Genomic DNA, 13,904 nt, shown 5'->3' with positions numbered 1-13,904 from the left:
ATGATGTTGCATAAACACTGAACTTTAATAATAATATAATTTATAATTTAATGTTTTAAACTCTCTTAAACAGATCGGCATCTATGCCTTTATCAATTCGTCTGGCTGTGATCGACGTGAAACGACAGCATCCTAAACGTCCCCCGCGAAGTTCTAGCCTTCCTTCCTTACTTAACTTTGACGCATATGCAAAACAACAACGAGGAATCAACGCAGGGGTAGCTGACAGAGAGTGGGTCAGAGATATCTGGAATGAGTGGTTTGATCAAGTCTTCCCGCCATTGCAACAATCCAGTGAATCAGCTACTGATATAAAGGATATACTGCAGGTTCTTAAAGGAAAAGAACCTCCTTTGGACCTGAGGGAGATAGAACTGCAGAATTTACTGCCGTTAGCGGAACAAGAAACAAAAATGTATCATTATTTTCATCCTATGGATTCTGAACCTGAAGTCACTCAGGATACCTTTCAGTCTGAACTTAGTAAACTAGAGTACCTCATAAACGTAAAGGGTGAATCTACTGCATTTAATTACTGTCGGCGAGGAGCTTTGTTCAGAAGACAAGGACAACTAAAGTCAGCCATGGAAGATTTAAACACAGTAGGTGCACACAGAATTGAAGATACTGGATTTGTAATAATATTGTTGGAAGCTGTTCTGTGTTATCTTATATTCAGTACAATCCAGTGTAGCTTTTTGTTTTTCAATGTTGTATTTGTTATTAGTACAAATGTATGTACTTTACGTGCCATTTTATAGCATGAAGAAAAATTAGTTGAGAATTGAGAAAGAGAAAAACTGATTACCAGAAATTTGAAAGCAGTTGTAATCTAGAATCATATCAAAAATATTAAGCTTTCTTTCTCTTTCAGATGCGAAGGGAAGGGCTATGTACTTCCATCTTTTTATGGCTTTATTTATTTGCTGATAAACCTGATATAAGGATTGAGTTAAGATCTATGTCTATTTTGAAAGTTTGATGATATTGCACTTACTTCCTAAAGATGCTCTCATCGCGCTTTCTTCACTACATTGTTTCCATCATGCCTATCTGTTACAATTTTCTGTCATGAGTAAATTTACTTACTTCTGATTGAGTTCTCCAAATTTCATCTCCAAGGTGTTTCGGTCTAGAAGTTTGGTTGCGCAGCACCCGTTTTTCAGGTGCTAAATGGTCTCCGAAGCCTCCCATAGTGCGCATGTTGATAACAAGCTGGAAGTGTGCCTCCTGGCATATTAGTAAAAGCCAAAAATTTGGTGCATAGTGCCCATACCTGAAACAGGCATTAGTCTCGCTGCATATGCAAATAAGGGGCCTAATGCCTGCTTGAGGCCCCAATGCAAGACTAGTACAGGTAGAACGTCCGAAATCAGGAGTTTTAAAAAACGGAATTGTCTGAAAACCGGACATTGACCAGATCGTAAGAGTCATTGTCTGGAATCTGGAAATATTTCCTGAAAAACGGATTTTTAAGCTGTACATACCTTTTTCCAAGCAGGAATCAAAACAAATATGCAGCCCAACGCGGCGCGGCCCGGCCTCGAAGTTGCCGGATTCGAGCTGTTGGATGTAATGCTCTGAAATTCGGAAATACACGAAAGTTGGCCCAATGGTTTTTGGATTCAGGACATCGGATTGTCTCCGAAATCTGGAAATACCTGAAACTCGGCCCAAGGTTTCCGGATTCAGGACATCGGATTGTCTCCGAAATCCAGAAATATCCGAAAATCGTCCATGAGGTTTCCGGATTCGGGACATCAGATTTTCTTCTCCGAAATCTGAAAATACCCAAAACTCGGCCATGGGGTTTCTGGATTCGGGACATTGGATTTCCTCTCCAAAATCTGGAAAAACCCGAAAACCGGAATGGCCTCAGTCTCGAGGTTTCCGGTTTTGGGATGTTATACCTGAGGCTAAGGAAAACCAGGTCTATATGCTGCCTAAAATGAACCTGAAAGGAACTGCCACAACAAGGCAGGTTTTAAAAATATACTTGCCTGAATGTAAAGCCGGGAGGAGCAGGCGTGCTCTTCCCAACCCCACATTCAAAGAATGTGGCCCGCTCCCACCTCAACCCCAGCCACGATCACCGATGCAGCTTTAAAACATTTTTTATAGTCGCAACTATTTTAAATAATAACCCAGTTATTTCTGCAGGTGTTCCCTGATCTCCAGCTGTAACATTGTCAGAAGATTGGCAGAAATGCCAGAAAAATTGTATGAATCTCTGGAATTTTTGCCAAAGTTACGGTGGAAAATTTGGGAAGCCCCACGGATATTCTACCCCATATTTTTCTATCATCATCATAGGTGGTCCCTCTAACGAGGATGACTTGCTTCCACGAGTTCACAGGTGTTTCGATGAAGGACCCGATGTTCCAGTCCTGAACTCCAATTCAGGGGGTGGAAGATGCCTGTGCGTGAATTTTTTTAATGTGGTGACCGTTGCACACTAGCCACCACACGGCTTGACAGAGCTAGGTCTTGGTCCAGTGGCAAGGATTAACTAAGACTCTGCTGCACGGACCTTGAGTGCACACATATCACAGTGTGGGCTGGCCCGTGCTGCCCTTGGGCCCTCGGCTCTTCTGGGCCCCATACCCTCATCTGTTGCACCTCCGCCACGATCTCTCTCCGCTCCTCCACCATAAACATTCACCGCATCTCGCCACAAACACTCGCCGCTCATCCGCCCTGACCTACCCACTCCTCTGTACCTGGGCCCTGCCGTCCTGCCCACGCTCCAAAACGGCAACCAGGATTTTGGTGACGTCACCCAGTCGCCCATCTCAAAATTGTCGCATACTTGGAGCAGCTCGCGCTGGAGGTTGAAGTGGTACGCCGCTCCAGCTCTTTTATAGCCCGACCTGCGGAGCTGTTCTCTCGCAGGTTGGGGGGCCACGACTATTTTTCTATAGCCCAGTGTTGGAGAATCCCATCAGTAAGCCCCCACCGCCGCAGTGAGAAATGCTGCATTCCAGGTTCTTACTGAGTATCAACTTAAAGTTATCAAAGTGTTTGCAGCACTTTTAATACCACCAGATGGACTTTAAAAGTGCATAGAATGCTTAAAGAACCTTTAATCCAGTTTTCAGTTATGACTGGGAAAACAACTTTTCTTATTATGAGGCAGTCGGGTCAGGGCCTACACCCCCATTTACCCCAGAGTCTTGCTCTGTGCTTGCTGCTGCCTCCTACTGTCTCTCATCTGTAAGACTTCCCTGTGGCCCAGTCCTTTCCTCACTGTTAATTTCCCCTGACCAAATCCCTATTGCCCTATTTTTGTCTGCATTGCCTTGCAACTTCTCTTCCTCCCAGGATTACCCTCCCAGTACTCCCACCACCAGTAATCCTGCACTCCAAAGCTCTGAGACACTGCCACAGTCATCACACTGCTCCCAAACTCAAAGTCTACCCATTCTCCACTGCCACACCAACAGACCCTTTTCACATTCCAAAATATTCCTAGTTGATTCATACCCTTGCTGCCCGTTCCCATTTTTGCTAGTCACAGACCAGTGCACCCTTCTCCCCATGCTCCTGCATTGCATGACTGTCATTCCCAATTCTTCCAAACCATCAATCACCCTTCCAAAACTACCAACCCACAATTCCTCCACTTCCCAGTACTGTTAAATGTAGATCCTGCTACTTAGCTACAACTGTAACATCTTCATACCATCTTCTTCCATGGACAATGCCTTAACAAATAGATTAGATAAAATTAACTCCATAGTCAAATGAACATTTTATAGCAAAGAACGAACGAACATTTCTTCGCACCTTTCATGTCCTCGGGATGACTCGAAGTGCTTCATAGTCAAAATTTTTTTTTGAAATGTCATCATAGGCGGTCCCCTGAACGAGGATGACTTGCTTCCACGAGTTCACAGGTGTTTCGATGAAGGACCCGATGTTCCAGTCCTGAACTCCAGTTGAGGGGGTGGAAGATGCCTGTGCGTGAATTTTTTTAACGTGTGGTGACCGTTGCACACCAGCCACCACACAGGCTTGACAAAGCTAGGTCTTTATCCAGTAGCAAGAGTAAACCAAGACGACTGGAGACCTGCTCTGCTGCATGGACCTAGCGCACACATATATCACATTGTGGGCTGGTCCGTGCTGCCCCTGGGCCCTCAGCTCTTCTGGGCCCCGTACCCTCATTTGTCGCACCTCCATCATGATCTCTCACTGCTCCTCCGCCGTAAACATTCACCGCATCTCGCCACAAACACTCGCCACTCATCCGCCCCGACCTACCCACTCCTCTGTACCTGGCCCCTGCCGATGTTCCTGCCCACGCTCCAAAACAGCGACCTGGGTTTTGCTGACATCACCCAGTCACCCATCTCAAAAATGTCGCACACTTGGGGTAGCTCGCACTGGAGGTTGAAATGATACGCCGCTCCAGCTCTTTTACAGCCCGACCTGGTGTGTCAGTAGGGTGGATGACTGAGTGAATCTCTTCCCACACTCAGAGCAGGTGAATGGCCTCTCTCCAGTGTGAACTCGCTGGTGTTTCAGCAGGGTGGATGACTGAGTGAATCCCTTCCCACACTCAGAGCAGTGTAATCACTGTTGTGTAGGCAAATATGTGACTTAATTTCCATGCAGCAAGGTCACGCAAACAGTAACTGCAATCTGTTTTTGGTATTGAGGGATGCAGGACACAGGAGAACTCCCTGCTCTTCTTCAACTAATGTTATGGAGTCTTTTACGTTCAACTGAACAGGCAAATATGTCCTCAGTTTAACATTTCATCTAAAAGGTATAGAACTCCCTTAGTACAGAACTGAAGTGTCAGCCGAGATTATGTAATCATCTTGGGGTGGGGAATAAACCCATAATCATCTGATTCATAGATGAGACTGCTACCACTAAGCAGTACCCCTGATTTATTATTTTCATTCATATATACATGTAATAACATTTGAGCCAGATAATATTACTAACATCCCTTTAATACATGGAATAAAAATGCTATTTGACTTATTCAACTACTGTAAATCAGTGGCCCTGATAGCATCCAGTTCTGACGAAAGGCTACAGACCTGAAACATTAACTGTCTCTCGCCACAGATGCTGCCTGACCTGACCAGCACTTTCTGTTTATAGCCCTGATAGCATATTTTACACAACGTAACATATCAATGTAGACAGCAGTGTGATGTGTGATGTATTTGGACAGGAACAATCCCAAGCATGTATACACCATGCAGGGTTGTGTTCTCAAGGCTGCTGAGCGGGAGATAAACCTGGGAGTTGTACTTCTTAAACCATTGAAGATTTATGACCAGTATCGTGAAGCTCTTGTGCAAGCAAATAAAGTTTAGGATGTACAGTTAGATCAATAAAATATAAAACTCAAAGTACAATCCTTTCTTTGTACAAAGCCTTGGTCTGGGCACATCTAGAATACTGGATCCAGTGTTGGTTCCCTCACATGTTGGGGGATATTGAGACCTTAGAAAAGGTTCAGAGGAGGGACGCTGATACAAAGGCAAAATACTGCAGATGCTGGAATCTGGAATAAAAACAGAAAATGCTGGAAATCTCAGCAGGTCAGGCAGCATCTGTGGAGAGAAAGCAGAGATAAAGTTTCTGGTCGATGACCCTTCGTCAGACTGGAGAGTGTTCGGAAAGAATGGATTCTTAACAAGCACTGAAAGGGGGAGGGAAAGAAAGAACAAAAGGGAAGGTCTGTGATAGGTTGGAAGACAGGAGAGATTGGAGAGACAAAAAGGGATGATGGCCCAAATTCAAATGGTGATGATTAGTCAAGATAGGGTGTGAATGACGGGATAATGACCAACTGCCATTAGAGACAAGAAGAAAAAAAAAGAAAAAAACAGGCTCTGGGGGCGGGGGAGGGGGTGGGGGGAGGGAGCCAAAGATTGGCAGCGGCTGCGCTCTGAAATTGTTGAATTCAATGTTGAGTCCAGAAGGCTGTAAAGTGCCTATACAAAAGATGAGGTGCTGTTCATCGAGCTTGTGTAGAGCATCGTTGGAACAGTGTAGGAGACCAAGGACGGAGAGGTCAGAGTGGGAATGGAGTGGAGAATTAAAGTGACCCGCGACCGGAAGCTCAGGGTCACACTTGCAGACTGAACGGAGATGCTCCACAAAGCGGTCACCCAATCTACGCTTGGTCTCCCCAGTGTCGAGGAGACCACATCGTGAGCAGCGAATACAGTATACTACATTGAAAGAAGTACAAGTTAATCGCTGTTTCACCTGGAAGGAGTATTTGGAGCCCTGGATAGTGGGAAGGGAGGAGGTAAAAGGGCAGGTGTTGCATCTCCTGTGCTTGCACGATAAGGTGCTGGAAGGAGAGGTCCCTTCGGAATGCTGAGAGGGGAGGGGAGGGGGAAATGTGATTGGTGGTGAGATCACGCTGGAGGTGGCGGAAATTGCAGAGGATGATCCGTTGAACGTGGAGGAGGGACACTCGTTTGATACCTAGATTAAGGACCCTTTGTTATCAGGATAGGTTGAGACAATAGGGCGTTTTTACTTCTCAAAACCATTAATTGACTGTCGATGTGGATAGGTTATTTGAGCTGGATAGGCAGGAGAGAACTAGGAAGCATCAGTAAAAGGTAGTTTTTAGACAGAATGTAGCAAGCCCAACAAGGGAAGGGGCAGTTCTGGACAGTTTTAGGGAATGAAGCTGGGCAGGTGGAAGAGCATTTTAGTGTTAGTGATCATAATTCAGTTAGATTTAGGGTAGTTATGGAAAAGGACAAAGATAGACCAGTAATAAAGGTTCTCAATTGGGGGAAAGCCAATTTTACTAAGCTGAGAGGTGCTTTAGCCAAGGTGGACTGGAAACAGCTACTGAAAGGTAAATCAGTGACAGAGCAGTGGGAGGCATTTAAGGAGAGATCCTGAGGGTTCAGAGCAAGTATGTTCCCTTAAAGAAAAAGGGTGGGACTAACAAATCTAGAGCCCCCTGGATGTCAACGGGCATACAGAGTAGGATAAAAGAAAAAAGGGAGGCTTATAAGCAAAGGGTAATGGTTGACGAGTATTTTTGTGATTGGAAGGCTGTTTCCAGTGGGGTTCCGCAGGGCTCAGTTCTGGGTCCCTTGCTTTTTGTGGTATATATCAATAAATTAAACTTCAATGATTAAGAAGTTTGCCTATGATACAAAAATTGGCTGTGTGGTTGATAATGAAGAAGAAAGCTGTAGACTGCAGGAAGATATCAACGATCTGGTCAGATGGGCAGAACAGCGGCAAATGGAATTCAATCCGGAGAAGTGTGAGGTAATGCATTTGGGGAGGGCTATCAAGGCAAGGGAATACACATTAAATGGTAGGACACTCAGAAGTGTAGAGGAACAAAGGGATATTAAAGTGCAGATTTTTGAAGGTAGCAGGCCAGGTAGATAAGGTGGTTAAGATGGCATACAGAATACTTGCCTTTATTAGCTGAAGCATAGAATACAAGAGCAGGGAGGTTATGCTTGAATTGTATAAAACATTAGTTAGGCCACAGCTAGAGTACTGCATGCAGTTCTGGTCACCACATTACAGGAAAGATGTGATTGCATTGGAGAGGGTACAGAGGAGATTTACGAGGATGTATCCTGGACTGGAAAATTTTAGCTATGAGGAAAGATTGGATAGGCTGGGGTTGTTTTCTTTGGAACAGAGGAGGTTGCGGGAAACTTTATTGAGGTGTATAAAATTATGAGGGGCCTAGATAGAGTGGATAGGAAGGACCTATTTCCCTTAGCAGAGGGGTCAACACCCAGGGAGCATAGATTTAAAGTAATTGGTAGGAGGTTTAGAGGGGATTTGAGGGGAAATGTTTTCACCCAGAGGGTGGTGGGGGTCTGGAACTCACTGCCTGAAAGGGTATAGGCAGTAACCCTTACCACTTTTAAAAAGTACTTGGATATGCACTTGAAGTGCTGTAACCTATAAGGCTACGGATCCAGAGCTGTAAAGTGGCATTAGGCTGGATAGCTCTTTGTCAGCCGACACGGACACGGTGGGCCGAAATGGCGTCCTTCTGTGTTGTAAATTTCTATGATTTTATGAAAGCATAGAATTAGGTTAAATCCTAGGTAGTAGTACTTTTCACAGAGAGTCATCAACCTCTGAAATAGTTGGTCAATATGTGCAATGAGGTAGATTCATTGCAGTTGTTCAAAGGTTGCTGGAAAGGTTCCTGTGGTTCGAAGACATCTCAAGTTCACAGGGATGAATGATATCAGTAACTGTGATCTGGTGTTTGATTGGTTGCTTTTGGGGATCGAGAGGAATGTCCCATTATTTTTTCCTAAATTGGGCGAAAGATTTTTTGGGGAGATTTGTTCCCTCTGCCAGGAGATTGCATGGCTGCAAAGATAGGTTGGGATGAGAAAGATGATGCTGGTAGTTGCACAGTTAGGATAGGACAGGCTGATGGAACAGCTTGTCTCTGCCTGTTCTTTTTGAATGTTTATATGTCAGAATTACATCTAATTGACCTGAGTATCTGCTAAAAGCAATCAGCATGTGATTGATTTCATAACACAAACCTGCATAGTAGCTGTATATTACATTCTGTTTTATACAGAACATTGTTGCTACCCTTATAGAACAGTCCATTTGCTGACTTACCATGAATAACTCAATGTGAGTTTTAGTTTAATTCAAGGAGCTGCTCACCTTACATTTTGTTACAGCTGAAAATCAATCTTGTGGTGCTGGTGCTTCTCAGCTGGACTCTGGAACTGATGATGACATTCCAATTTGAAAAGTTCAGTGACTAAATGAGAAGTGATCTCTGATTAACTTGAACTTTTCATTTATTTGTATATCTTGTGGCCCTAAAAGCACAAGACAACCTAAACACAACTTCACCTTAGTAGAAGAAGAATATGCTATGCTTTGTGTTGTATAACACTCCTGTTATTATAAAAAGCACAACATTAGACTTACCATGAGAAATATGAGAGATCCACTAGTGTGTGAATTTACATGTGTGTGTCAATTTGAAGGATTGTGTATGTTATAGAGATAGTATATATGAATTTATTATTGTCTTTGTTTGAATAAGGTGTTTATTGCAAATGCAGTAATGATTTGTTTATAATGCTTGTGTATATCATTGGTCAAAAAATATAAATAACAAAAATTCCATTCAAATAATAATTTAATTATTTTTGATTTAGGCCATTAAACTAGAGCCGATGTTGCTTAATGCCTATTGGCACAGACATTTCATTTACCTTCTTCAGTTGAAAACATCTGATGCACTAGATGATATAAATTTTGTGCTTAGACACAATAAAAATTATGCAGGTATGATAATTAAATTATTTTATATTTTTCAGATTTAGCCAGAATTGTTGAGTCCAATCATATTTATAACTGGAAATCTAGCATTATTATTAGTTTCAAACAAATATTAAGTAAAATCTTAGAATTAATATGGGGAAAAAAATTAACAATATGAACAAAATAATTCGAAGCATAGATATAGTTTCTATGGACTCAATGTTCCCCAAGCCCGTTTTCTGGCGTATTGCCAGAGTTATGCCCATCTTTCTAGGCCAGAAATGCGGCAGAAATATTTTGCCAAAGTTTCCCCGATGTATAATTCGAATTTGGCGCCGCATAGCGTGTCCAGCAACCTCGGGGGTGGAGGTTGCTGTCTGCGCAGAAAACCGAAGCCGCACCTTCTGTGCATGCACGGAAAAAAAAGGTTAAACATACGAACATAAGAAATAGGAGCAGGAGTAGGCCATCTTGTCTTAAATTTATTCAATGATCCAACTCTCTGAGGCAGTGAATTTCACAGATTTATAATCCTCTGAGAGAAGAAATTCCTCCTCATCTCAATTTTAAATGGGCGGCCTCTTATTCCAAGATTATGCCCCCTAGTTCTAGTCTCCCCTATCAGTGGAAACATCCTCTCTGCATCCACCTTGTCAAGCCCCCTCATAATCTTATACGTTTCGATAAGATCACCTCTCATTCTTCTGAATTCCAATGAGTAGAGGCCCAACCTACTCAACTTTCCCTTATAAGTCAACCTCATCATTTCCAGAATCAACCTAGTGAATCTTCTCTGAACTGCCTCCAAAGCAAGTATATCTTTTCTTAAATATGGAAACCAAAACTGCACGCTGTATTCCAGGTGTGGCCTCACCAATACCCTGTATAACTGTAACAAGACTTCCCTGCTTTTATATTCCATCCCCTTAGCAATAAAGACTAATATTCCATTGGCCTTCCTGATCATTTGCTGTACCTGCATACTAACCTTTTGTGTTTCATGCACCAGGACCCCCAGGTCCCACTGTACTGCAGCACTATGCAATTTTTCTCCATTCAAATAATAACGCTCTTTGATTTTTTTTCTGCCAAAGTGCATAACCTCACACTTTCCAACATTATACTCCATCTGCCAAATCTTTGCCCACTCACTTAGCCTGTCTATGTCCTTTTGCAGGTTTTTTGTGTCCTCCTCACACTTGCTTTTCCTCCCATCTTTGTATCGTCAGCAAATTTGGCTATGTTACATTCGGTCCCTTCATCCAAGTCGTTAATATAGATTGTAAATAGTTCGTGTCCCAGCACTGATTCGTTTTTGACGTCGTTCCAATGGACGTGCATGCTCAGTACAGCTTCGATTTGGCAATCGGGCATTTTTAAAGAGCCAGTTGTGTGTGTGAGAAGGAGTGCTGTGAGAGCATTGGAAAAATCGCAGCTGCAGCAATACAAGATGCAACGCAGTGCAAGGACCAAGAATTTCTCACAGGAAGAAGTGGAAGCACTCGTTACTGTGATTGAGAACAGATGGCAGGAACTGGACACCACCCAAAGAAATGAAGAAACGCTGGAATCAAGTTGCAGAAGATTGCTTCGCAATGGTGACCACCACGAGATCTGGAGGCCAGTGTAGAAAGAAGTGGCAGGACCTTGGTCAAGTAGTTAGTGTAAGTAATATTTTCATTTATTCAATGGAATTGAAATTGCAATTGTAAATATGACCAGCTGTATATGTCCCACCCAGCAGAAAGACACCCTCTCTAAAAAGTTGCATTTTCATCTTTGCAGAGGAAGGTGGCACATGATAAAAGGGAAAGAACTCGAACAGGAGAAGACGTGGCAAATCTGCACCCACTGACACCCTTGCAGAGGGTCACTGCTTTGATGGGTCCTGCCTGGAAAAAAGCAATCAGTTCTGCACAAGCTGGGCCCACACTCGAGGGAGAGGGTAAGTCCTGCAAATTCATCATGGTCCTTCAAATCAGCCTGCTGCCTGGCCTGCGATGTGTGAGCCTACTCATGCTACCCACCCTGCCCCCTCCTCTGCTGCTAACCATTTAACTGTTCTGTTATCTTTTGCAGAACTTGAGGCCAACCCTGACAATGCAGAAGAAGATTCAGATGAGGATGAGCCTGAAGAGGAGAACATCTTCCAATCCCACCCTCCAGACCAAGAACATGGGGGTGAAGGGGAGGGGATGGAGCTGGATGAAGCTTCCAGTGTTGTACTGACTTTGGAGGAGGTGCCACTCATGTAGGTGACAGCCCCTTCCGTGACTAGTGTTTTGAGTGTTTTGTTCAACGTGAGGGAGGGAATGTTGCAGGTCGTTGAGTCACTGTCAGGACGCATGAATGACGGCATGTTGGAGTTAGCTGCTGCAATAAGGGAACATGCCCAGACCCCGCATTCATTGACAGAATCAACTGTCACTCCCACTCCAATCCCCACACCAGCCTCTGAAGAGCTCATAGGCGGGCCCTCCAACTTGCCGCCTGACGCTGACGCCCCCCACCCTCAAGAGGTGAGCAGTACCCGAGATGCTTAGTATCAAGACCAGAAACACTGCGCCACCACCTGCAGGGGTGGTGGAGTGTCCAAGAACAAGGGCGATGAGAGATGGATGCAGCCTTTCTTTGCTGCTGTTTTTGTTATTATTGTTGCTGTTGTAATTGTTCTCCAGTTAAAAGTTTTTTGTAAGTTATGTAAATTTACAAGTTTATAAGTGATTTAAAGTTTTTAAGTGATCTTAAAGAGTGATATTAAAGTAAAGTTTGATACAAGAATAATTTTACTAAAGTTAAGTTAAGTACATTGTAAATTTTTGAATAAAATATATTTTACATTAAAACTGAATCATGTTCCATTAACACAACACAACATTATGGAACAGCTCCAAACAGTAAACATGTCCACGTGGAATAGTTGTCTCTGAGCCCTCAGGCATCAGTAAAGTGTTAACGGATGAGCTGTTGGAGCAATCGTTAAAGGAGCACGATGACCTGCCCTCCTCCGCCATCGTGCTCCGGCCTCAGGCTCTTGCATGGCTTCCTCATCCTTGTCGTCCTCCTCCTTCTCCTCCTCTTCACCTGCATCTTCCACATCATTATCATCAGTCACTCTCCCCGCAGGTGGGTCTTCCACTACCAGGTGCTGCTGCCTCATGACGGCTAAGTTATGCAGCATGCAGCACACAGCAGTAAACTGACCGACAATCTCAGAGGAGTACAGCAAGTAGCCTCTGAAATGGTCCAGGCATCGGAAACGCTTTTTCAATATGCCAGTGGTCCTCTCAATGCTGCTGCGCGTCGCAATGTGCGACATGTTGTACTGACGGTCAGCTTCCGTTCGGGTTACGTGTGGGGGCGTCATGAGCCAGGTGGCGAGGCCATACCTTTGTCTCCCAGTAGCCAGCTCTGCCCTTCTGGTTGCTGCTGAAGCATGGCAGATATAACGCTGTCGCATAGAATGAACGTATCATGGGTGCTGACGGTATCTTGCATCGACTGACATGATATGATGCATGTCATCACACACAAGCTGCACATTAAGGAGTGGAAGCCTTTTCTGTTCCTGTATATCTTGGAATCCTTCAAAGATGCTTGCAAGGTGATGTGGATACAATCAATGCAGCTCTGTACTTTTGGGAAGCCAGCAATCCTGGAGAAGCCCACAGACCTGCCATGTATTGCCTGGGCGGTCATGGGGAACTTTATGAAGTCATTCCTACGCGCATACAGTGCAGCCATGACCTGGTGAATGGAAACATGTGTTGCATGTTGAGAGATAGCGCACACATCCCCAGTTGTAGCTTGAAACGATCTGGAGGCATAGAATGAAAGTGCAGCTGTAACCTTCACTTCAACTGACAAAGCAGTCCTCCTGATGCTTTTAGGTTGCAGGTCTGCTTTGACCAATTCACAGATGTCACTTACAACTTCTTTGCGGAAATGCAGCCTTCTGACATAGTCTGCATCACTCAGGTGGCGGTACGAACGCCTGTCTTGATAAACCCGAAGTGGCTTAAGGCCTCCTGCCCAGCACCCTATGGGCTCTGATGTTCCTGATGCGATGAAGTCGAATCAGTTGTCTCCTACGTAGCACCATGATTCAGGAGGCTCGCACAAGGTATGGCATTGTCAGTATTGCCCCATACTTAAATTTAACCTTTGAAAGAAGCTCGAAATGGCAGAAAAGCAGGCAGCACAGGTTCGCAGTTGTATTTCACCAGGTCTGTATGGATGGACCACACCTGAAGGTCTTGTGACTTCTCCTCTCTCTTCCCCCCACCCCCCCCGAGTCTTGTGACATCTCTCTCTCTCTCTCTCCCTCCCCGGGCTCCAGCCTTCCGATAGGCACCTCACTCTCTCTCTCCCTTCTCCCCCTCCCCCCCCCCACGGCTTGTTTTATAGCCGAACCCCGAGCCACTGCATCCGGGCACGAGGCCGATTCTGCTGGCCAAAGCTACGACCCTCCAGCCTTGCTTCAAGACGTTCTGTGGTGGCGTGTGAGTGAGTAAAAAAATGCGAAAATTCTAAAATCCAACAAATTTACACTTCTACATTGACAGGTAAAAAAAAGTTGAATTTTATTATTGATTTTGACAATGTTCTTGACTCCCTCCAAAATCTTC

The 13,904-nt window shown here is 44.3% G+C and overlaps 1 protein-coding gene across 10 annotated transcripts in view; it reads left to right on the top strand.

The window, feature by feature from the left end:
* Positions 1–13,904, top strand: part of ttc6 (tetratricopeptide repeat domain 6) — a 630,178-nt gene that overhangs the window by 320,138 nt on the left and 296,136 nt on the right. For all 10 annotated transcript variants that reach the window (XM_070879081.1, XM_070879080.1, XM_070879076.1 and 7 more), the window contains 2 exons: positions 74–602; positions 9,171–9,300. In XM_070879081.1, coding sequence (XP_070735182.1) covers positions 74–602; positions 9,171–9,300 — 659 coding nt within the window. The remainder of the gene's footprint in view (positions 1–73; positions 603–9,170; positions 9,301–13,904) is intronic.

Source organism: Pristiophorus japonicus, chromosome 4 (genome assembly GCF_044704955.1).
Source record: "Pristiophorus japonicus isolate sPriJap1 chromosome 4, sPriJap1.hap1, whole genome shotgun sequence".
Classification (NCBI taxonomy): domain Eukaryota; kingdom Metazoa; phylum Chordata; class Chondrichthyes; family Pristiophoridae; genus Pristiophorus; species Pristiophorus japonicus.
The sequence above is the reverse complement of the archived record's forward strand: the minus strand, read 5'-3'. Positions and strand labels throughout refer to the sequence as shown.